The following is a 23239-nucleotide window of genomic DNA, read 5'->3' on the forward strand; positions in this document are numbered from 1 at the left end:
TTTAACCAACAGAAAAGCAATTTATAATGATTAAAATCTTGGCATTTAATTGTCATTAAATTAAATCATTTAGAAAACTTTATGTGAGTGACAGCAAATTTACAAATTGACTCTGCTGAGGCCGAGGTTCTCTGCCAAGGGTCTCAGAGCAGCACAGAGACACAGAACAGGACCATCAACCATCCCTTTAACACACACTAATTTTAAGCATTAATACTATTTTTACTTTCAGCATATACCCCCTCAACTATATGGAAATACTTTAGGTGACCGAGAGGAAAACACTCCCCTTCAGAAAATAAGCCTCCCAAAACCACTGAAGAAGGAGCACCGGAAGGTCACGGTCCATCCTTTGGTAGATACAGCCCTCTGTGCGGGACGTCAGAGGGATGGACGTCAATTTAACCTGCTCTCTCAGAGTCAAAGGGGTTTAACCAGGAATACAAGAGGCACCTCGAAGCCAGTGTGCTTTCGTTCCTTCAGGGAGGAGCAGACCCTGGGCAGGGGTGGCTACCAGGCCCCGGGGTGGACGGTGGGGCCTGTGGCTTGGACCAGTTTAGGGGTGGGGGTGAGAAGGGTGAGGAACGGGTGCCTGCAAAACCCGCTATTCCAACAGGAACACTTGTGTGTCACACAGTTATTAAAGTGAGATAACACCGGACACGTAACGTGGGAGTCTGAGGTGCACGGCTGCTGGTTTGACATGCTTAGTGTTGCTGCATGATCACCCCGGAGCACCAGGGACACCTCCGTCACGCCACGTGGCGCAGCCCTGCTGACTGCCGTCACCGTGCCGCGTGGCAGGCCTCCCTCCAGAGCTCGTTCATCCTATACTTGCAAGTCTGTGCCTTAAACCGCCCCTCCCCAGGCCTCCACTCTCTGCCCCTGGACCCGCATTCCACTCTGGTTTTAGATTCTGCATTTAAGACAGAGAACACGCTGTCTGTCTTTCCCTGTCCGCCTCATTCACTTGGCCCTGTCAGAGCCCATCCTTGCTGTCAGGACCGGCAGGATTTCCTTCTTTTTCACAGCTGGATAGTACTCCATTGCGCACGCACGCACGTGCGTGTGTGTTTGTGTGAATTACACCCTTAAACACATACGAGAAGGCACTACCACCTTTCAAAAACCAACACTGGCCAGCTGACACCTCCCTGGACCAAAGAGAAGAAATACTTGTTATCAGTTGAGCTCACTGTCGGGAAGATTAAATGTGTTCTTGCTGAACCGTTAAATGAGGACAGACAAAATGGCCAAGCTGCAGTTTTATCCCTCTGTCTAACAGATGACGTTTCTAAAACTAAAATACAAACGCTGGTTTTTCAGTCAAAAGATGGGTCCCCCTGATGATCAGCAAACAGCAGACAGCTTTGAAGGAAACGCTCCCCCAGCCCACCCCGCGCACTGGGACGGCCCAGTTCCCGCCCGACAGGACGCTGAACCAAGGCGGGGAGCTGGGTCCTTCTCCCCCTTTCGGGACTGAGTTAAGAACAGAACCACGGAAGTTCTCACCACAGCGCCGGGCCCCCAGCAAGGGCTCAGTCAGCATGGGGGCCTGATCCGTGTTTCCTACTCTTAACCAAGCAAAGGCATCCTGCGGCTGGAACACAACGCCATCCCAGATCTAGAAGGACAGGAGGTCCAAAGCCTTACTTAACCACCGTAAAGTAAAGGTTACTTCTCTCTGCACCCCCTTTGTGGTCCTGGTGACCCAGCTCCACCAGGAAAAGCGTAGGAAAGCACAGCACAAGCGAGTCCTTCCCAGTGGACTTCACAGAGGGGCACAAACGTCAGCCGCCTCTTCTGATCCACCTTTGTTTCATGCAGGTGGAGGGGAGGAGGGGGGCAAAACTAAAGGAACAAGAGGGGAGGACCTAAGGGTCCTTGGTCTGAGCTCGAGACCAAGGGATGACTGCAAAGAGCCGGAGGCCAGACCCGTCTTTGTGGCCACAGCTCAGCTCGGGCACCACGGCAAGAACCCACCAGAGACCACGTGTACAAATACGTCTGCTGTGTGTCAATAAAACTTTATTTGTGGAAACTGAGTTCCATGTAATTTTCCTATGCCATGAAATATTCTTTTCATTTTTTCCAACCATTTGAAAACTATAAAATCCATCCTGAGCTCGTGGGCCACAGAGAAACAGGAAGATCAGGCGTAAGGGTCATAATTCGCCAGCCCCTGGTCCTTCTTTAAACTTCCTTTCAGAGCCGGCTGGCAAAGACTTGATTCTGAGATGTCCCCAGTTAGTTACAGACCCCATGTGTCTGAGGCAGAGCCGAGGTGACTCTGAGAATTTTTAACGGGGGTGGGTGGGTGGGAGGGGTTGTGGGTCGCACAGGTGTGTTTTTCATTCAGGTTTCCTCAAAAAACACTGTGTTTGGGTGCAGCACAATTTAAGAGGGAGAATAGCTAAGGAGTAAATACACACACACACACACACACACACACGCACACACACGCACAAGGGTATATCTTGGATGGTATTTTCAGGCATCAGGCACTTCAGGAAGAAGGGTTCATGCCCGGGAAGGTACGAGGAACAGCTTCCGAGCCCAGGGGGTGGGAGAAGAGCTTCACTGAATGAACCCACGGGCAGAGCAGGACGTCAGAAGTCCTGTCCCCGAATGAGGAGGTGGCACCAACGCTACCTGCATGCAGAGTCCTCAGGTCCACCTCCATGGAGGAAGGTGACGTCCAGGGGTCTCTCAGGCACGTCAGGTTCCAGCCACACTGAAGGACACGTTCTAGAACTAAGAGGCTCCCATCACACAACCTTGTCCTGTTGTGACAAAGTATAAACGAGATGAACCGCTTGCCGTGACTCCGCCCTCAGGCGTGGAGGCTGATGGTCTGCTGTGCAAAGCAAGGAGAGCACGTTTCAGGCTGTACTGGATACTTCAAAATAAAAATCGATACCGGCAGCGTTCTGTTCTAAACAGTTTGGAGTTTGAAGCCAGAAGCAGTTTCACCAACTCTTTTTTAATTTTTAATTTTTTTGGCTGCGTTGGGTCTTCGTTGCTGCGTGCGGGCTTTCTCTCATTGCGGTGAGTGGGGGCTACTCTTCATTGCGGTGCGCGGGCTTCTCATTGCGGTGGCTTCTCTTCTTGCGGAGCACGGGCTCTAGGCGCCCAGGCTTCAGTAGTTGTGGCACGCGGGCTCAGTAGTTGTGGCTCGCGGGCTCTAGAGCGCAGGCTCAGTAACTGTGGCGCACGGGCTTAATTGCGCCGCGGCATGTGGGATCTTCCCGGACCAGGGCTTGAAGCTGTGTCCCCGGCATTGGCAGGTGGATTCTTAACCACTTCACCACCAGGGAAGTCCTTCACTGACTCTTACGTGGTCTTTAAACACTTGTGTCCTGTTTCAGAGCACAGTCTTCAATTTAAACTTAAACATGTTTTCTGGCAGTGAGCACAGCCCTGTTAGTCTCTGATGGTTTTTCTGCCAGAATCCATAAACGTGCTGAGAAAACAGTGTGTGAGTGAGGGGTCAGAGTGGGAGCGGGTTTGTGCTACTTCGAGGTGCCCAATGTCACAGGTGCTCAGTCCAGCGACAGCTCCTGGGAGGAACACCTGAAGGTGACCCTCCAGGGCCCAGACGCTGGTGTCCCTGGGGCGGCCATGAGTCTTAACGCGGCCCAGCCTCGACGTGGCACACGGCAGATGGATGAATGGTGGCCGAGTGAGTAATGCATGAAGTACCCTTCACCGGATAACAACGCCTGCCATCAAGCTGGTGGCGAGGGTTTTATGAGATAATAAACGACACTCAATAGCGGCAGTGATTTTTATCCTCCTTTTAAAGGAGCCACCTGAATCCATCAAGGTTATCTGCCTGACCCAGCGGCCTGAACTGGGCGTGTCTAACCTCAAAGTCACCCCTCCAGCTCCTATTACCTGAGGAACCCGATTTCATACTAACAACAGGCTTCCTATAAAACTAGGCGAAAACCTTGCCTCTCTAAATCGATAGAAGGTTCTTTTCCTGGCTGAGCTCGAAGTCCTAAAATAAGTAAATGGTCACTTCTCTGAACCCGGGGACAGAGACATGGCAGCAGCCTAAGCCCCTTCTAATCACCAGGGGACAATACAGCAGAAAAAGTGGGAAAATGTGTCCTCACCCCAAGGCAACAAGCAATACACCTTAAGAACGATTCTTCCTTCTGTAATTTAAACTCGAGACAAAACAAAACAACCTAGTTGTTTCAAAGGCCATTATGACTTATCTACATAACCAGCCCCTCGGACGTAACAGGTAATCTCATTCATGGGTACTCCTGCCACTGTCTGAAAATAAGTGAAAGTTGGCGGTCTTGAACATCATTTTACATATCTTATTTCTTTTAAAGTAAATTCCTTAGGACCCCGAATCTGAAATTAAAACCACTCTTGGACCAAGAGCGGATCGGAGGCAGTTTCAGGGCTCATGTCCACCCGTGCCCATCTGGTCAAGCAGGAGGGCACTCAGAATTCTCACTAACCCTCATACTTGAAATTTACACGTCAAACTCTGAAGCTTTAAACTTCTGTCTAATCCGGTCAATTCAGAGTTGATACACTAATTGTAGCGAAGAGACACCCGACGTGGTAGGGAATACATTCTAACAGTGTGAGTATCAGTACCAGCCAGAGTCAGAAAATTTCAAATGAACACACACCCCACCCAAAGCACGGCTCCTGCAGTAAATCTGTACACAAGGTTAATACAAGTTTAAAGGGCTTCCTTGTCAACTGTTTCCTGTTAAGTTTAAAGAATTTAAAATAAACTCTAAAAGCGAATTTATAGGTGAAATATATATATAGAGAGAATATAATTATTATATACTATATACATATATAAAACGTATCTATTCTTCTCACCACCTGAGTGGAACTTTCAAACGCGTGGATCAAGTGTCCGCAAACGCACTGAGGTGCCACCCAGCGCGCGTGCGCGGAGAAGGGTCCCTGCTGTCAGCTCCGAGCCCCACCCCTCGCGGCAAACACAGCAGTTTAAGCAACAGCTTAGCGCGCAGGGGCTGCTCAGAACCTGTAACCTAAAGATAATTCAGTAGCGGTAAGCAAAACTGACACCGTGTTGTTTTAGGCCAATTAACGGTGGAAACAGAAACCCCTAACCTTTTCAGTTAGAAAGGTCTCCCTCCCTCCCAGGTTACGTTCAAAAGTTGCTCTGCCCTCCTTTGTGAAATCCATGTCGACACCGAAGAACAACACCCTGACGCCCACCCAAGACACCACCCGCGACCCTCACCGTCAAAACGCAGAGAAAAGTCCCTCTGAAACGCGCCCTAAGAAGCCCAAGCGATGTGCCTTCCGACAGCGGCGGGCAGGTCTAACCGTCCCTCCGCGATCCTCGGCCCTGGGGGTGTAGCGAGGCTGCAGCGCTGGGAAGCTGACGCCAGGGGCTCAGCCCGTCGCCCCTCGCCGCTCACCCTCCGGCCGGGCCGGGGCTCAGGCTGCCAGGCGCCCCTCCCCCTCCCGCCGGGCTCCACTCACCTGAGCGCCTGCTCCTGCTGCCCTGGGAGCCGCAGGCTGTCCGGCCGGTCCCTCCTCCGGCGGTAGAGCCCCGACTGCGAGAGCTCTTTGAGCTGTAAAGCCGTCATGCTCCCGGACCGCGACCCTCGGAGTCCGGCACCGGAGGGCGGGCGGTCGCCAGAGCTGGGGACCGCCTCGCGCACACCTGGCCCGGGGCGCCGGCGGCCGCGCTTCCTGCTTGCCGGGTACACACCCTCCCGCGGGCGGCCGTATCTCCGCGCCGGCACCTGGGAGGGCCTGGTGCTCACGTGCTACCGCCAAGCAGAGTCCGGCTGCCCTGAGCAATCGCACCGGCTCCTGCGTGGGCCGTTCCAGCATCGTTCTGCATCAAAACCGGGCTAAAACGCTCCAGAAAGGTCGTGACTCAAGAAGGGTCCTGCCCTGTTCTCTGGGCCAGGAAATCCACCAACACTTCACACGCAGCCGTCGGTTTCAAGAAGTGCCTGGGCATCATGAGCTCGTTGGGACGCTTTCCTTCAAACGGAAAAGCAGTTCTGAAGGGCAGCACGCCGGCTCCGCTCTCTCCACGGTGCTCTAAATCCTCTTCAGAAAGGAAGGAAGTGTCTTTTTCCTCCCCCATTAAGTGTTACTCAAAAATTCATAACTGAAAGGGAGGTGGTTTTTTCTGCCATCCCCCGTCCCGCGATTCTCTACACCCAAAGCCGCCCACCGAGACGGGTCCCCTCGCGGGAGATGCGCACACTGTCCGCCTACTACTGTCCCTGCGTGTTTGATCCCAGCGGCCACAGCCTCAGGAGGGAGGGTCTGGTTCCTGGGGTGTGGGGTGTGGGGTGTGGGTGGGTGTCTGCAGCGTGGGGTACAGATCATAGGGGCACGTCCTTGTCCCCGGACCCCGCAGGACGGCCGCGCGGCAGCAGGCGGGTCTGACTCAGCCCCTCTCAGGACGAGTCCCCGCCGGCGCGAGCGCGGGCCTGCTCTCAGCCAACAGCTTGGCTTTGCGGTGCCGGCAGTTTCTCTGCGTGTCAGCATCTTTCTCCCAGAATCCCCTCCAGGACGAGAGCGCAGAGAAATGGGTCTGAAAGTTCTTTTCACACCAAGAGTTAAAGAGTTAATACATTCCCCTCTCTAGAAGGATCCATATTATAAATTCAAATATTCAGGACCCCAAGGAAGGGGGCTCTGCATCTCACCCCTTCACTCAGGACTGCGGCCCCGGCTCCTTTAGGGCTGCAGCCCTGGTCCCCACCTGCCCACGCCCGCCCCAGTGGAAACAACTTTTTACAGTCACCATCGAAGTGTAACATATGTTTTTAAAGAAAATGCAGGGGGAAAATTAGTAATTTTGTTACCACACTGATGTAATTAGTGACAAAACATTACCCCAAAAAATCGAGGGACAAATGTATCTCTTCCTCCCTCTGGAAGGATACACAGAAAACTGGTAACATTGGGTGCCTGGGGGTGGGGCAGAGCAGCAGAAGACAGCTTCTCTGTAACCACTGCTATATACCTGCTGGACTTGGAATACCCTGCACATTCAAAAATAAATAGGAAAAATTTAGAAGGTTTACATATACCTTTTGAACAAAGCTCTAGGATCCTACTGAGACATAAAACACAGAAAAGTTTGAAGTTTACAGTAATAGAAAAATATAAAATTAGGATTCCTTAAAGCGCCTAATTCTCACATTTTTTGTCATGACAGGTGAAAAACGCAGAGAAACAAGCACCAATCTTTTTTTTTTTTTAACTGTAGGCATCAAAACAGAATAGATGCCTGAGGAATAAAATACAAACTAATTGTAGCCACTGCAAACACAGAAGCCTCAACGTTGAAAAGGACTTGTTTCCACAGGAAAATGAACATAAGAGAGCTTGATTTTTAAAGAGAACTTGCAATAGAGTAATGCAGCCCGCTGACAAGGGAAGAGGCTTGGAAACTAGTAAAGTTGACAAGACAGGAAACACTACCGTGTAGGACGAATCCTGTATTTTATGAGTCTAAAGTTAAAAGGATGTGAACAGGGGGAAGAAAAGTTATGTAAAACAAACTGAAGCAATTCTTGCCTGCAGACTTTTAAAATGGCCGTGCTGACACATACAAACTTCAGTAGATCCATGCTTGTCACAACTGCATAAAATTAAATCCTGGGGCTTTGGGCAAAGGCCTTTAACCACTGCCATTTCACGGACAACACAGACAGTGGGAGACAGTGGTACCCTTCCCTCCCCGCCACACGCAGCCAGGGAGGGGCGCCCATTTCTGGGAGGGAACAACTCCCTACCACACAATGGCTCAGGCTGCAGCCGGATGACACCCCCAAACAATGGTTTCTGTGCATCTGCGTGGGGGGAGAGAGGGACAGAGGGCACAGCCCTGGGACGCGGCAGGCAGGCGACCTGACGCCGGGAGAGGCCCCATGTCCCCATCCCCGTAGTTCCCTCCTTTCACGCCCTCCCGTAGAAAGTTATCAGTTGAGCCTGGATTGTAGATCAGGCCTATTTTAAATGAGCTCTGAATTTCAAACGACCGTCTTAGCATTTGAGGGGGGCCCACGTGGGTGTCCATACAGGGACGTCCATTTCGCGGCAAAAACGGACTCCGAAGGGCAGTGCTGCCTCCCTTAGAGCCCAGCGGCTGTCAATGAACAAAGGTTCACAGAACGTGTCGAGGGGGCACCGCGGGGTGGCGGCTCTGCAAACCTGTCTGCCCACTGCCCCCGCTGAGCTCCGACTCACAGCGAAATGTGCCGTCAGCTCGGCAGGCACTCCCTTCTGCAGTAGGCTTGTGCTCTTGGTCGAAATGACTAAGCAGGAAGCCCCAGGGAGCATCACACCGGCCTCGCTCTGCAGGCTGACCTCTGACCCCGCCCTTTACCTTTCGAAGTGTAGCGGGGAGGCGGTCACCGACCTTCTGTGAATCCGAGCAAAGGTCAGTGAGTCTCAGAAATGCATGCGAGCACAACACTGCCCCCATCTCAGGGCACTGGCAGGTGGACTCACCTTCCGACCTGCACAGACGCCTCTGCCCCAGGGCGGGACCCTGACCTCAACTGCGGGCCAGACGCTGGTACAGAAGAGCCCCTGTTGTACCCACCCCGCCCATTTCTCTCCACCTCCCAGTCATCTCTCTGCCTCTGGCCTCACCCGCCTCTACTCTACCCTCCAAATTTCCAGGAGTTTTTTCCAAATGTAAACCGGTCACTCGCGGGTCCTGGAAGACCCTGGGGTGACCCGACGGCTGATCCCCGTGCTGAGTGTGGTCCCAGGACAGATGGGGCGTCCTGGCCCCGAGTCCTGCCTCTGGACTCAGCGCAGGGGTCCCTCTCACAGAAGGGCTTTGGAGACCCTTCACTCACTATCACCAGGGTCTCCATCCCCCCCGCCCCCCCCCAGATAACAGCCCTCCCAGGGCAGCCGTGTAGCTACTGTATCGCTGCGTCTTACAAGGCCAGGTACGTGGTAGAGTGTGCGTTTGCTCAGTACGTTCTCTGGTTTAGTTGTTCGACCGGTTGATTTTGAGAGCCTCGCCACTTCATGATGATGCTGCGTTTCAGATGAACGCTCCAGAGCTCTGAAACTGGTTGTGCTTTGTTTCGTCTGTGCGTTTAACACTCGACATTACCTAAATGAGACTCTTAAAAGGCACATCCATTCCACGGTTTAGGAAACCTGTGCTTTCCTGTGAGGCTGCAAAAACTCAGATGCTGCACATTTGTGGCTGAGCAACACCTTCCACCAGGATGAACACTTTCCACTGGGGATAAGAACTAAGAAGCCACCCTCTACCTGACTCAGTCCAGTTCTCAGTGTACTTGGTCCCAGTACCCGCTTCAGGCTCTGGCGGGTAAAGAAACCTAATTAGGCGTCAAGCCTCTAAGACCCGTCCCCAGCGTTCCTGCGCTGACGGCTCCTTCCCGGCAGAACTGAGGGCTGCACCCTGGCTTCGGGGCCCAGCTGGCTGCTGGCCCCGTCAGCAGACCTTCCAGACCAAGGGCCTCAGGCCTGCAGACGGTCCAGCAGCTGTAAGTTTCCAGGCCATTAATTTCCTTGTACACACGCGGTAAGAGAAGAATTTTGTTTTGCAACCACTCTGCACTTAATGGAAATGAATCCTTTTTAGTTTAAATTTTATCCTATGAATAATCCCCTCCAGGGGAAGTAAAGCTTCTCTGATAAAGCAGAGCACCGTCCTCCCTCCTTCCATGCTCCCGTCTCCAAAACTCTCACTTCCAGCCCCGCGTCCTCCACACGGGCCCCCAGGCATGTCCCGGGTGTCACACGAGGGCTCGGACCTCGGCGATTCTCGGGTGCAGGTTCAAGTTCACGTCGACCAGAGCAGAGCGTGAGAGGGCAGAATCCACCGTCCAGAAGCATCAGAAAAAATCACCAAAGACACGGTCCCTGGCCCGTCTGTGAGCCCCTCTGAACATCCCCTCGACCCTCCTCTCGCCGAGCAGGCGGGGGAGCCTCGGCCGAAGTCTGACACCCGACAGGTCAGCCGCCAGAAACACAGAGAATCGACATGGGTCACCCACCGTCTTCTGCGAGACAATCACAGAACATTCCCAAAGCCGCGCCGCAACAAGCAAGCTTTCCTGTGTCCTTCAAAAGGATTTAAAACAAAACTGCAGGTCACCCTCCCACCCCACCAATCTTTCTACGGGGCTGAGGGGGGGACAAGCTGGTGCGAGAGTGCAGAGGGAGCCCGGGGTCACCCGGCTGGTGGGTCCACGTGGGCAACATCCCGGCTGCGGCCGGCGGGCAGGCAGACACACGAGTCACATCACTCCCGAAGGCCTCAATCTTTCCCTTCAGAAACAGAGCGGTCGAATCCGATGATCTGAACGGTCTTTTCTGCAGATTAAAATTTCAGCAAGCGCCCACGGCAGGGGAGGGCCCGAGGCTGGCAGGCTCCTGGCGCGCTCACCCCTCCCCGCAGGTCAGGCTCCCGCCCCGGACCCAGACGGGGCCTGAGGCTGGCTTCACACGCTCGGGCCTGACCCCCGCCTCGGCCCTCTCCCCGGCCACCTGCTCCACAGCCAAGAGCTGAGCTGCACATAAAACCCCAGGAAGGGACCCTGACTACCCGCCTGATACACGAGCCGCGGAGACGCCGAGGCCACGGGGAGAGACAGTGCAGAGTCAGCGGGGCCCCGGCCTCCATCCACGGGCAAGTGCGACCCCATGTGACACCGTCAACATGGTTTCAGAAGACTGCACATGAAGCTAAACTTCTGTAAATAGGGTGACTTAATTCTCTGAAGGGGTTCTAGTGGTTGTATGTTCACAAAAGAGAGCTTTGCTGAAAATCCAGATTTTCACATGATTTGACTTCAAATGGGCTTTGCTGTCACCTTCTGTACAAAGTCGCTCCACACACTGTTTCCACTCGTGCCACCCGTCCACCCCGCAGCAGGCGTGGACCTGCTGAGCACATTTCCACACTAAACATTCCTGTGACAAAACCAACAGGCGAAGGTCCCGGAGCAAGAATCCCTGGACGGCAGAGTTACCGGCAGCGGCTCTGAGCTCCTGAGGCCATGGCTCTTCTCCCCGGAATTCCAGGGTGTCGTGAGCATGACCACAGCACCTGCGCAGCCCCAGCCTGGTTTCAATGCCCCAGTTACTACTGTCAACTTCCACTTCCAAACCATTTCACCAGGGCATCAAAACACCCCCAGGTTCTGCGTGAAGTCTCATCTTGAAGCTTTCTGTCTGGGGGGACACCTTGCCAGCCATCTAACCCACAAATAAATAGGGAGCTGAAAATGTGTCAAGTCACAGGAGACAAGGCTGCTGCGAGGATGGCAGAGGATGGCAGGGACGCAGGGAATGCCTCCCGAGACAGAACCTCGGGTCTGATCCCCCAGAGCTGGAGGGAGGGGAGGCTTGGGGAGAGAGCAGCTCAGCTCATGCAAAGGCCCTGAGGCTGCGCGAGGGGCTGCGGGGGGGGGGGGGGGTGAGGCGAGAGAGCCAGTCAGGGGTGTCTCTCCGGTCCAAAGACCCCTCTCCCAGAGCGGGGAGACCGAGCTGTCAGGGCGGAGACGGGGGTGGCGGTCGGGGTGGGAGGGTGGGGAGTGGGTGGGAGGGGGTCTTAGGGAGAGGAACCGGTGGCAGACCAGATGTGGAGCCCGGGCTGCACTCGTGCTGCCGTAGTCCTGCCCGCGGACAGCCAGCATTTTAAACTGATTGAATCTAAGAAGACTGTTTTCAAAGAGTACTCACAAAAGAAAGGGCTGGGCCACAAAGATGCACACGCTGTGCCGCACGCGGAGCTGATGTAAGCGCCGCTCACAGCTGAGGAACACGCTCTCATCAACGTTCACCTCCGTCCTACCAGCCGTGGGTCATTACTGTCCCCACTATGCATTTGAGGTAGCAGAGTCTCCAAGCAGCTCAAGGTCCTGACGGGCAACACAGCCAACGAGGGAGACTGTGGATCCACACCCAGGTCTGGACGCGGACAAGCCCCGCCCAGGAAGCTGCGGGGGCACACAGGAGCAGGGCAGCGTTGGGGTCCAGGGTGAGCTGCCCCCAAATGTCCCTCAACAGCACATGGATTATTCCGAATTAAAGCTGCTTAAGAAACGGCCGATGTAAGAGGGACACTCTGACCCGCTCCTGTCTCCCTGAAGCGGAAGATAAGTCTCCGTGTGAAGGAGGGAGAAGGACACCCTAATGGCCAGAGACTGGGCAGCCCGTACAAACAAACCCGCGACCTCTTTCGGTGACTAACCCCAGGGCCAAACCGTTCAGATCCTTCACTAACTGAGCATCCACAGCCTACGTTTCTTAGTCCTGTCAATTCCTCACGAATTTATTGTTTGTCTAAAAAAGCCACCTGCTTTGGCCACATCTTAGGTCCCATTTCTGCGAGACCTCGTGCACAGGAATTGAAACTTGTTTCTTCTTCTCCTGTTCATCTGTCTTGCACCAGTTTTACTATTAGTTCAGCAACGAGAACTCCAGGGGGCAGGGGAGGTGTCCCCTCCCCACTGTGGGCACAGAGGCCCTGGGGACAACCCCAGACTAAACACAGGCTGGAGACAGACTCAAACCACGGTCCCCCCGCCTGCCCACTTTCTCTCCCAGAAATGAGGCAGGAGTCCAGCTGCACCTGGGTCCACGTGGTGGACGGGCTGCCGAGGGCTGGGAAGGAGGCCGAGGTCACTGACACAGACCTTCCTCCTATAGCTCTGGGGGCAGAAGCCAGTTGACGGCGTCAGACTTGCGCCTTGACGTCGCTGAATTCCTGGACTCCTTGGAGGCTGTCTCCCTTCAGGATACGTGTGATGACTCAGGCCAAGTGTTCGGGGAAAGAGGCAAAGATTCTAATGAAAAGGGGTGTTCTTGAGACCAAGTATGTAGTTGGACAGCAACAGGGGACCTGACGGGGGCCCACGTCCCCAGCTCCCGGTCTGCCGTCCCTCCTGGTCTGACAGCCTTCCCAGTGTCTGTCAACAGGAAAGTGCACGTAACAAGTCGTGACCCCTTCCTGGAATACCACACTGCTACAGAAGAAAAATAATTCACTAAAGCTGCACAAATCCACACGGATAAACCTACCTAAGAACCGAGAGAGTGAAAAAGCACAGCTTGCACAGTATCACAAAGAGCACACACTATTTAAAATCTAAAACAAAATAAACAACCCCATGAGTGCTAGGAACACACAGTGTGTAATAAAAGGATGAACAGGAGAGTGGTTCCCTCCCAGAGGAAAAGCGGGAGGGAAAATCACCGGAACGGGAAGTGTACCAAGGGCTCAACTGTACTTGTAATGTTTTATTTAAGGTGGTGATGGGTATTGGGAGGCTCTTTCTATTGAATTCTACACCTTCATTTAAAAAAAAAAAAAAGATGAAGATGCAGAGCCGACGTTCTCTTAGAGCAGGTTTGTAAACCCCTACGTTTCAAAGCACCACTTCTGCCACCATGTGGCTTCTCAGGGTATTACATGCACATGATTTTCAGGAAATGGAAGTCTAAAAAAGGGCATTGTTAATTCTCAGGTGCAACGTCACAGGAATGTAACCCACTGCGAGAGCCTGAGTGTCCACCACTCGATACGTAACCAACACTAAAAGCCTTTCTTAACACTTCTGAATGATGCTTAATAACACAGAAGACAGAAAGCATCACGCTAGGTGCAAAAGAATGAAACTGGACCCCTATCTTACACCATGCACAAAAATTAACTCAAAATGGATTAAGGACTACATGTAAGACCTGAAATTATAAACTCCTAGAAGGAAACATAAAGGAAAAGCAACTTGACATCTGTCTTGGCAACGATTTTTTTGTATACGACACCAAAAGCACAAGCAACAAAAGCAAAAATCAACAGGTGGGACTACATCAAGCTGAAAAGCTTCTGTCCAGCAAAAGAAACAATAAAAAAATAAAAAGGCAACCTACAGAATGGGAGAAGATATTTCAAATCACATATCAGATAAGGGGTTAATATCCAAGATGTATAAAGAATGCATACAGCTCAACACTAAAAAAAAAAAAAAAAAAGAATCTGATTTAAAAATGGGCACGAGGGCTTCCCTGGTGGCGCAGTGGTTAGGAATCCGCCTGCCAGTGCAGGGGACATGGGTTCCACCCCTGGTCCGGGAAGATCCCACATGCTGCGGAGCACCTAAGCCCATGCGCCACAACTACTGAACCTGAGCTCTAGAGCCCGTGTGCCACAACTACTGAAGCCCGCACGCCTAGAGCCCGTGCTCCGCAACAAGAGAAGCCACCGCAATAAGAAGCCTGTGCACTGCAATGAAGAGTAAGTAGCCTGACCGGGGCCCACGTCCCCAGCTCCCGGTCTACCGTCCCTCCTGGTCTGACAGCCTCCCCAGTGTCTGTCAACAGTATTGTTAATTGTTGTTATACCCCCGCCACAACTAGAGAAAGCTGGCACGCAGCAACGAAGACCCAACACAGCCATCCATGAATGAATGAATGAATGAATGAATGAATGAATAAATAAATAAATGAAAATGGGCATGAGGGAATTCCCTGGCAGTCCAGTGGTTAGGACTTGGTGCTTTCACTTCCGTGGACCTGGGTTTGATCCCTGGTCGGGGAACTAAGATCCCACAAGTCGTGGGACGCAGCAAAAAAAAAAAAAAGGGCACCAGACCTGAGCAAGCCATTTTTCTTTCTTTCTTTCTTTCTTTTTGGCCGTGCAGCATGTGGGATCTTAGTTCCCCGACCAGGGATCGAACCCATGCCCCCTGCATGGGAAGCACAGAGTCTTAACCACTGAACCGCCAGGGAAGTCCTTGAACAGACATTTTTCCAAAGACATACAGATGACCAACAGGTACACAAAAAATGCTCAACATCACTAATCATCAGGGAAATGCAAATCAAATCACAATGAGCTATCACCTCACACCTATCAGAAATGCTATTATCAAAAAGACAAGAAGGGACTTCCCTGGTGGCAAAGTAGTTAAGACCTCGCACTCCCAATGCAGGGGGCCTGGGTTCGATCACTGGTCAGGGAACTAGATCCCACATGCATGCCGCAGCTAAGAGTTCGCATGCCACAACTAAGAAGCCCGCCTGCTGCAACTAAGACCCAGTGCAACTAAATAAACAAATAAATATTAAAAAAAAAAGACAAGAAATAACAAATGTTGGCAAGGATGTGGAAAAAAAGGGAACCCTCCTGCACTGTTGGTGGGAACGTCAATTGGTGCAGCCATGATGGAAAAGAGTATGGAGGGTCCTCAACAAACTAAAAATAGAACTGCCATGTGACCCAGCAATTCCACTTCCGGGTCAGTATATCTGAAGGAAATGTAATCACAATCTCAAAGAAATATCTGTGTCCCCTTGTTCACTGCAGCATTATCCACAATGACCAAGACATGGAAACCACCCAAGTGTCCATCACTGGATGAACAGATAAAACCACACACACACACACACACACACACACACACACGAGTGTTAGCCATAAAAATGAAGGACATCCTGCCACTTGCAACAACATGGATGGTCTTTAGGGCGTTACACTAAGTGCAATAAATCAGAGAGAGACAAATACTATACGATCCCTCTTACATGTGCAATCTAAAAGCATTGAACCCATAGAAACAGCGTAGAAGGGAGGTGCCAGGGGCTGGGGAGTGGTGGGGCAGAAATGGGGAGACGCTGGTCAAAGGGCACAGAGTTCCAGTTACGAGAGGAATACGTTCTGGGGATGTGATGTCCAGCATGGTGACAACAGTTAACAATACCGTATACTTGGAGGCCATGAGAACAGTTTTTATGTTCTCACCAGCACAACAAAATGGTAACTGCGAGGTCATGGGTGGGTTAATTAACCTTGTTGTGGTAAGCATCTTGCAAAACTATACACGTCTCAAATCATCACATTACACACCTTAAAATTACACAATGTTATACGTCAATTACATCTCAGTAAAGCTGGAAAAAGAAAACGTTTTTTGAAACATTATGCTATGAAGCCCAAAGATAATGAGAAAGTTATTGGACATAAACTGTAGGAAAAAAAGGATGCATGTAGGCTACATCAGAGATAAGAGGGTTAAATGAGTCATAAGGCCAGCAAACCAGGTGAGACGGGCCGGCTTCCAGACACAACTACCTGGTAGGTGAATGAAGACCTCTACTCCAAACCCAGAAGTAAAGAAGCAGGAAGAACACAGTAAAAAGAAACCTGTCCCCAGCGTGGACGCTGATGCGCAGAACGTAGCACTTTTAATAGCAAACTTTACCTGAGATCAGCACCAACACCCAGGTTAGAGAGAAGCAAACCTAAAGCTCATACACAGTGGTCTTAACTAGACATGTGGGAACACGTCCTCGTGTGAGATTATTTGCACAGGTGCACTTATTTGGTGGAGGGAGCAGACAACTGGCTTAACTGCGGTCCATTCATCCCTGGGGGGGAGGGCGTGCAGCGGCGCTCGCCCGACCCCGCATCCTGATCAAGCTGCACCTCGCACTCCGCTGCCCCCTTCTCACCAGCCCAGCCACTGTGCAGAAGGTCACGTCGCCCCTCCCTTCGTACGCACGCCCTCCCAGGCCCCCCACGCCACCACCGCACACCCCGCTGTCCCCCGGTCCCTAGGCCCGCCCTTCTGCACTGGGCCAGGCGTGGTCGGTCAGCCTTGAACTCAGATCCCAGCCTGGGCAGGGGCTTACTGGAGAGTTTTTCTTCCTAAGGGATGGTTATACTCATGCCCCACGGAGCTGCTGTGAAAAGGACGTGGATTAATGGAGTAATAAGCACATTGGGAGTGCTCGATGAAAAACAAGTATCACATCATCATCGTTACTTCTTTTCCTCACTGCTGTCAAAGCTGTATTTTTTTTTTTTTTTTTTTTTTGCAGAATGCGGGCCTCTCACTGTTGTGGCCTCTCCCGTTGCGGAGCACAGGCTCCGGACGCGCAGGCTCAGCGGCCATGGCTCACAGGCCCAGCCGCTCCGCGGCATGTGGGATCTTCCCGGACCGGGGCACGAACCCGTGTCCCCTGCATCAGTAGGCGGACTCTCAACCACTGCGCCACCAGGGAAGCCCTGTATTTTTTTTTTAAATGCAAATCTGAGCATATTATGTTTCAGTTCGGAAGACGATGTCTATTTTCCAGGGGGAGAAGTCCAGAGACCCTGGTGTCACAGGAGACATAAGCCTTCACCACCTCCTTACCTGCGGCCTCACGTCCAGCCACTTCTCCCTCCCAGAGTCCACACGCTCTGCGTCTCCCTCCCGTGATGAGCTGCCAGACACCCCTGCCCCACTGGGCTGGTAGCAGATCTGGATCCCCACACGGTTCCACTCTGTGGGGACTCGCAGAGCTCCTGGAGGGGCTCCTGCAGACAAATCCTCCCCACGGCACCTGCCACCCTGTGATGCTTGGAGGCAGCACACAGTGGGTCCACAGAAAAGCCTGCTGAACGACTGACGGTTGGAAACTCCGCAGAAACACAGGAATGTTGATCGATTTTTTTTAAAGTGTCTCACAAAATTGTGATCCTTTTTCTTACTAACGTATACACGACCATAACTGGAGTTTACCCCAAAGAGGTGCGTGATTCATGGGGACAGCTGGCTGGGTGCTGGGAAGGTGAGCAGCTTCCCATAAAGAGGCTCTCCTTGGTGAATTTTCAGAAGCTTAAAAGCTTGACCTTCAGTTTCTGAAGGCTGGCAACCCCGTTTTGTCAGTTTGTCCAAAGTGGATGCGTCTCAGCAGTTGTGATTAACACGTGTAGAGCGGATGTGAAAACCAGGAATCCAGGCTGTAACCACCAGGCCAACGAACACACTCAGCTTGCATGACCAGCCCGTCCCCTCCGGGGTGCAGACCAGGTGAGAAGTCAGATCACCGTCAGAAGGTTTGTCTGGTGGGCGTCCTGGGGCATCACACGAGCTACCAGGTTTGCTGCGGGGGAACCTGGTGCTCAGGCCTCACCTGTTTCCTTCTGTTTCTTTCTACATTCAGTCACTCCATCCCTCAAGGTGACTACAGGTCTCTGTCCTGTACTGATTTCAAAGTCTGACCTCCTTCCTTCCTAAACTGCTCTTGGGCTCCTCACTGCTGTCCCCGAGTTGACATGGGCACAGAGAACCTGGGGACCGATGTCAGGACCATCCTTCACGACATAACCTAAGTGAGGCATCACTACAGCCCAACATGAAACGTTCCTCTGCTGACATTTAACCAACACGCCTGGCAGATGGCAGGTACACAGTAGATAACTGTGGATAAAGAGTAAAAGGCGGACAACGTAGGATATCAAGAGGAATAAACAGAAGTTTCAAAAAGAAAAAAAAATTTTTAATACAAAATATTTGACATTTTGAATGGGCACTTTCAGCTCAATACACACAGGTTTTCTAGGATGCAGGCAATATAAACCACCTCAGGTTAATTTCAGCAGAAGAGGTACTTAAAAAAGGATGTTGGGCTATTCACAGAACCTCCAGGATCAACAAGGCACTGAGCTCATAATAGCAAAGAGAGCCCCCTGCCCACCGGCCGGCCAGTCACAGATCTTCCCCAGGCGCAGACAGAACCGCAGGGGCGTCTGGCCCCCCAGCCCAGCCCCGCTGCAGCCACGTCCTCTAGGAATGATGGCAGGCATCCCTGCCTGCACCTCTGAACCCGACAGCCGGCAGTCACGCCTGGTCTCAGCTGCACCCGGGGCTGGCGAGGCCGGGGCGGGGGCTCAGCACCTCAAGTGGGAGCAGGACTCAGCATCCCCGGAGACTCACCAGATGGAGAAATCAACAAACAATGGGATTCCATTAAAAAGGAATGATGTAAATTAACCACCACTCCCAAACAAGAACAAACACAAACCTCCCCCCAGGGGAACTGCTCTCACCTGGTAGAGGTTCACATCTCTGACTGCCACGTGCTGACAAGATTCGGGCGGGCCCCGCAGCTCTACAGACACCCCAGCCCCCCCGCCCCCACCCCGCACCCTGGTCCTTGGTTGGCTCCAAGGAGCAGTGGGCAGGCGGCTCTGATGAGTCTCCAGTTTTCTTCCAGGACAGGAAGGAAGGAAGCTAGTTCATGCTGGTTACAAGAAATCCACTTGTGAGGATGGCGACCAAGAGAAGACTTGTTTCGATGTAGTTAAAGTATGTCACTACCTAGTCATTTCCACAGAACTGGATTTAACTTGCGAGGATCTGAATGCAGTGATGTCTAAAACCTGACAACGTTAAACAGCGTCTTCACGACTGCTAACCTCCTCCGCCGCAGGGTCAGCAGACTGTTTCTATAAAGGTCAGAGCGAGACTACTTCAGGCTCCGAGGGCCACACGGCCTCTGTCACGACTTTTCACCTGATCCTGTGGCTCAGAGGTGGCCCCGGACGACAGCAGACAAATGCTGGGCTGCGTCCCAAGACTGATGTTTAGGTTTCGTGTAATTTTCACATCTTCTTTTCATTTTTTTCAACCATTTAAAAACATCGAAACCATTCTTTGCTCACGGGCTGTGGGCCGGATTCATTACCCTGCAGACTGAACCACATCTGGCAAACTCACTCAAAGCACCATTTACTGGAGAGCCGCGAGAAAACAGATTTTTCTTTATAAGATGCTAACTCCTCAAGCAAAATATCCGACCCCACTTCCCCAAAGCGAATGCCCCGAAGAGCCACAATCACAGCCTCCACAAGGACGAGGGCGGAATTACAAGAGGAAAACAGGCTCCCAGCTTCCACTGCGCCTGCACACATGACAGCGTCAACACGGGGTCTGACCCGCGCACACGCGCCTGGCCGGGGCCTCACTCCCCACGGGACGACCTGCCCAGAGAGGAAGGTGACAGCTGCGGAGTCGGGGAAGAACAGGGAGTGCTGTGCTCGGGGCAGACACACCTTCCTCTCCCCAAATCGCTAGTGTCCAACAATCAGGACTCCATCCCACGCAAAATTCCAAACTGGGTGTTTTATCCTCACTGACCTGCACCGAGATGCTCACCGCCCAGCTGCTCCGTCTTCAATCTCTCCTTCTAAGTATAGTACTAATCAATTTTTCCTTTCTCCCAGCTTATAAGAAGCCATAAGTTTCCTTCAATTCTATTAAAGCTGTGATAAGAAAAAAACATCTGGCATACTACTTTAAACTAAAACGTTAAGGATTGAAACTATAATTCCCCAGAACATTTTTACTTGACAGTTACCTTCATTATTCTGACCAACAACATGGAAATACCACCCACAACGGGAGGTATTTTTTAGCAGAAAGCTTTCTTTGCGCCTCAGATCACATGTAAGACCCACCTGGTGAAAAAATCCACTTGTAAAGTAATAAATTTGGCGAAAGTATATATTTATTTTGGTTCATTGTGAATCTGATATACTGGAAAATGACTAGTTGGAGGGTCTTGAGCCAGCTTCTTACACATCAGGTCCTGATTCTAACATGCCTGCCCTGCAGGGCTGAGGCAGGGGTCAGAGGTGACGTGCATCAGGTCCTGATTCTAACATGCGTGCCCCGCAGGGCTGAGGCAGGGGTCAGAGGTGACGTGCATCAGGTCCTGATTCTAACATGCGTGCCCCGCAGGGCTGAGGCAGGGGTGAGAGGTGACGTGCACAGCATCACACGGGGCAGGTACCCGTAACTGGCGGTTATCACCATAAACAGGACGTCTAAGAAAGAGCTTAGAATTTAATGTGTAGAACATGTAGGAGAAGGCTTTAAAAGAACAGTATTTCTGTTTGCATTATGGAAAATGAAGAAAAAGGAAACGAGCGCAAAGAAATTCTTCTGGCTGTGGAAGTGGAAAGACAGAGCCTGTGTGTGTCCCTGTCTCTCACACGGGCAAACACACACATACACAGGCACCTGCCGGAAAGTACCAGACCGCTCTGTGCTAGTGAATTTGCAGCTTATTGAGTTATCAAAATTCACAATATTTTAACTGTCCTATTTAATACAAGGCTTCTAAAAAAACCTCAGAAATGCAGTTGCCATTACAATCGTGTGTTGTGGTAGAGGCTGGGAGCACGAATAACCTGACGTTATAAGAAAATTTTCGTGTACGTGCTTCCGTGCATTTTTCTGTGAAGGTCTATAAGCCTCAGCGCCCCAGAGTGCTCTGGACTAGTAAGTCCAACTAAGACGGTAACGACCCATCCAACTGCTCCAAGCACCTCCAGACTCTTTCCTCCACGCCCTCGTTGTGCGCACCCCTACGAGGGATACAGGACAGGAGACTGAACCCACCCACATGTTATGTAATCATTTTACACTAAGCTAAGCTTCCTAAAGGGTCCGCCACGCCCCCACCCCGTCTGCACAGCGCTGTCATCAGGCACACCGTCACCTCCAGGGGATGCTACCACTGATGCGACCACCTGATCTAACATAAAACTCTCATCTTCTCACCTGTGCGACTGAGAAAACTGCGTGCGTCTTTCCAACTGGTTTGGCCAACCTACCGCTGTGGCGTGTCAAGGCTGAGAGAAGGGGCTGACAAAGCCAGAGTGATGGGGGGCAGGGGGAGGTCTCCTGCCTCAACAAACAGCCCCTCAGCCTCTCCAGTAAGTTTCAACTGTGAACCCGCATTCTGGAATATGACCCTGTGGGGTGGATTAAAAAGGCTGAGTTTAAGGATCATTTTCTGGACTTCGGAATTGAGGTTCAGTAAGATTAACTGCCCCCCCCAAACAAGCAAAAATACGTAAAGTGAGGGGACTCTGCTCTGGCCACTCGGCTCTGTTAACTTTAATTAGAACAAATTATTTTTGGTGTCCTGGATAGAGAGGATGCTTAATGATGTACAATCGCTAACCCTTAAAGGCTGCACATCGTTAAAAAGTATTTTACGAAAAGAGGGAAAGTAAGTTGTATTGAAAATCCTCATCTTTGCAGAGAATTGCCAAAATAAATAATTATTTTTAAAGCTATATTTGAGGTATATATTGAAGACTAACATTGAATAATAACTTATTTTTTTGCCCTTTTTTCTTATCTCAGCGCATCCTCAACAACTCATTTATGAATGGGAAAAAAATGAGGCTCTAAATCCTAACAAAGTGATGTCTCTTGCAGGAATAGAAAAATCCATCCTCAAATTCACAGCAACTTCAAGGAACCCCAAAAAGCCAAAACCATTTTGAAAAAGATGAAGTTGGAGGTCTCACACTTCCTGATTTCAAAACTTACTACAAAGTTCCAGTAATCTAAATAGTGCAGTGCTGGCATAAGGACAGACACACAGACCAATGGAAGAGAACGGAGGGCCTGGGAATAAACCCTCACAAATATGGTCAAATGATTTTCAACAAGGGTGCCAAGGCCACTCAATGGGGAAAGTGCAGTCTTTTCAACAAATGGTGTTGGGGAAAATGTATATCCACACGCAAAAGACTGAAGTTGGACTCTTAATCTCATACTATAAACAGAAATTAACTCCAAATAGCCCAAATAAAACTCTTAGAAGAAAATATAGGAGAAAAACTTCATGACAGTAGCTTTGGTTATGATTTATTGGGTATGACACCACAAGCACAGGCAACAAAAGTAAAAACAGACAATGGGAACTGCACCATCATTATAAACTTCTGTGCATCAAAGGACACAATCAACAGAGTGAAAAGGCCACCTACAGAATGGGAGAAAATATTTGAAAATCACGTATCTGATAAGGAGTTCATATCTGGAATCTATAAAAAACTCACACAACTCAACAACAGAAACCAACCAGATTAAGTGGGTATAGAGGGGAAAAGACTGGAAGACAGAAGTGAAGTGGGGCAAAGAGGACAAAGTAGGCAGAACCACAGGAAGAAAAGGAGGAAGGGGAAATTCCAAGAACATTAAAAATACTTTCTGCTTTGCTGGAAGAGACGTGTGCACTGTGGTGGATCTCGCCCGCAGAGGAGCTGAGATCCGTGGAAATTCCCATGTAAGGACGCCTGCTTGTGGCTGTTTCCGCAGGCGGACGCTACAGCTGCTCATCTGAGTAAGGCATTAGGCATCTGGAGGAAAAGATTCTTTGGCACCAGTGTCCATATATACATTAAAGGCTGTGGTTTCCATTCTTAATGGCCAGTAGATTTGCCAAGACAAGTCATGCCGCCCAAGTATGTGGTTCAGCGCCTGGCAGTCAAGGTCTCACAGTTTTCCTGTGGTCACTGCTGGCAGTGGAGACTGAGGCCGCGTGACTTTACTGCTCTCCACGAACGGCCCCTCAGTCAGGAACGTGCTCACACGTGCGGTGACATTCTGCCGTCCGTAAATGG

General features: G+C 51.3%; 1 protein-coding gene across 3 annotated transcripts in view; it reads right to left on the reverse strand.

Moving 5' to 3' along the window:
• LIMS1 (LIM zinc finger domain containing 1) overlaps positions 1 to 23239 on the reverse strand; it is a 94296-nt gene that overhangs the window by 38253 nt on the left and 32804 nt on the right. The window contains exon 1 of one of the 3 annotated variants that reach the window (XM_004317751.4): positions 5497 to 5656. The exons of the other annotated variants lie outside the window; for them this stretch is intronic. Within the exon in view, the coding sequence (XP_004317799.1) occupies positions 5497 to 5603 (107 nt within the window). The 5' untranslated portion in view covers positions 5604 to 5656. Of the gene's footprint in view, positions 1 to 5496; positions 5657 to 23239 lie in introns of those variants that run through there. 3 annotated transcript variants of the gene reach the window in all.

This window comes from Tursiops truncatus, chromosome 14 (genome assembly GCF_011762595.2).
Source record: "Tursiops truncatus isolate mTurTru1 chromosome 14, mTurTru1.mat.Y, whole genome shotgun sequence".
In the NCBI taxonomy this organism is placed as follows: Eukaryota; Metazoa; Chordata; class Mammalia; order Artiodactyla; family Delphinidae; genus Tursiops; species Tursiops truncatus.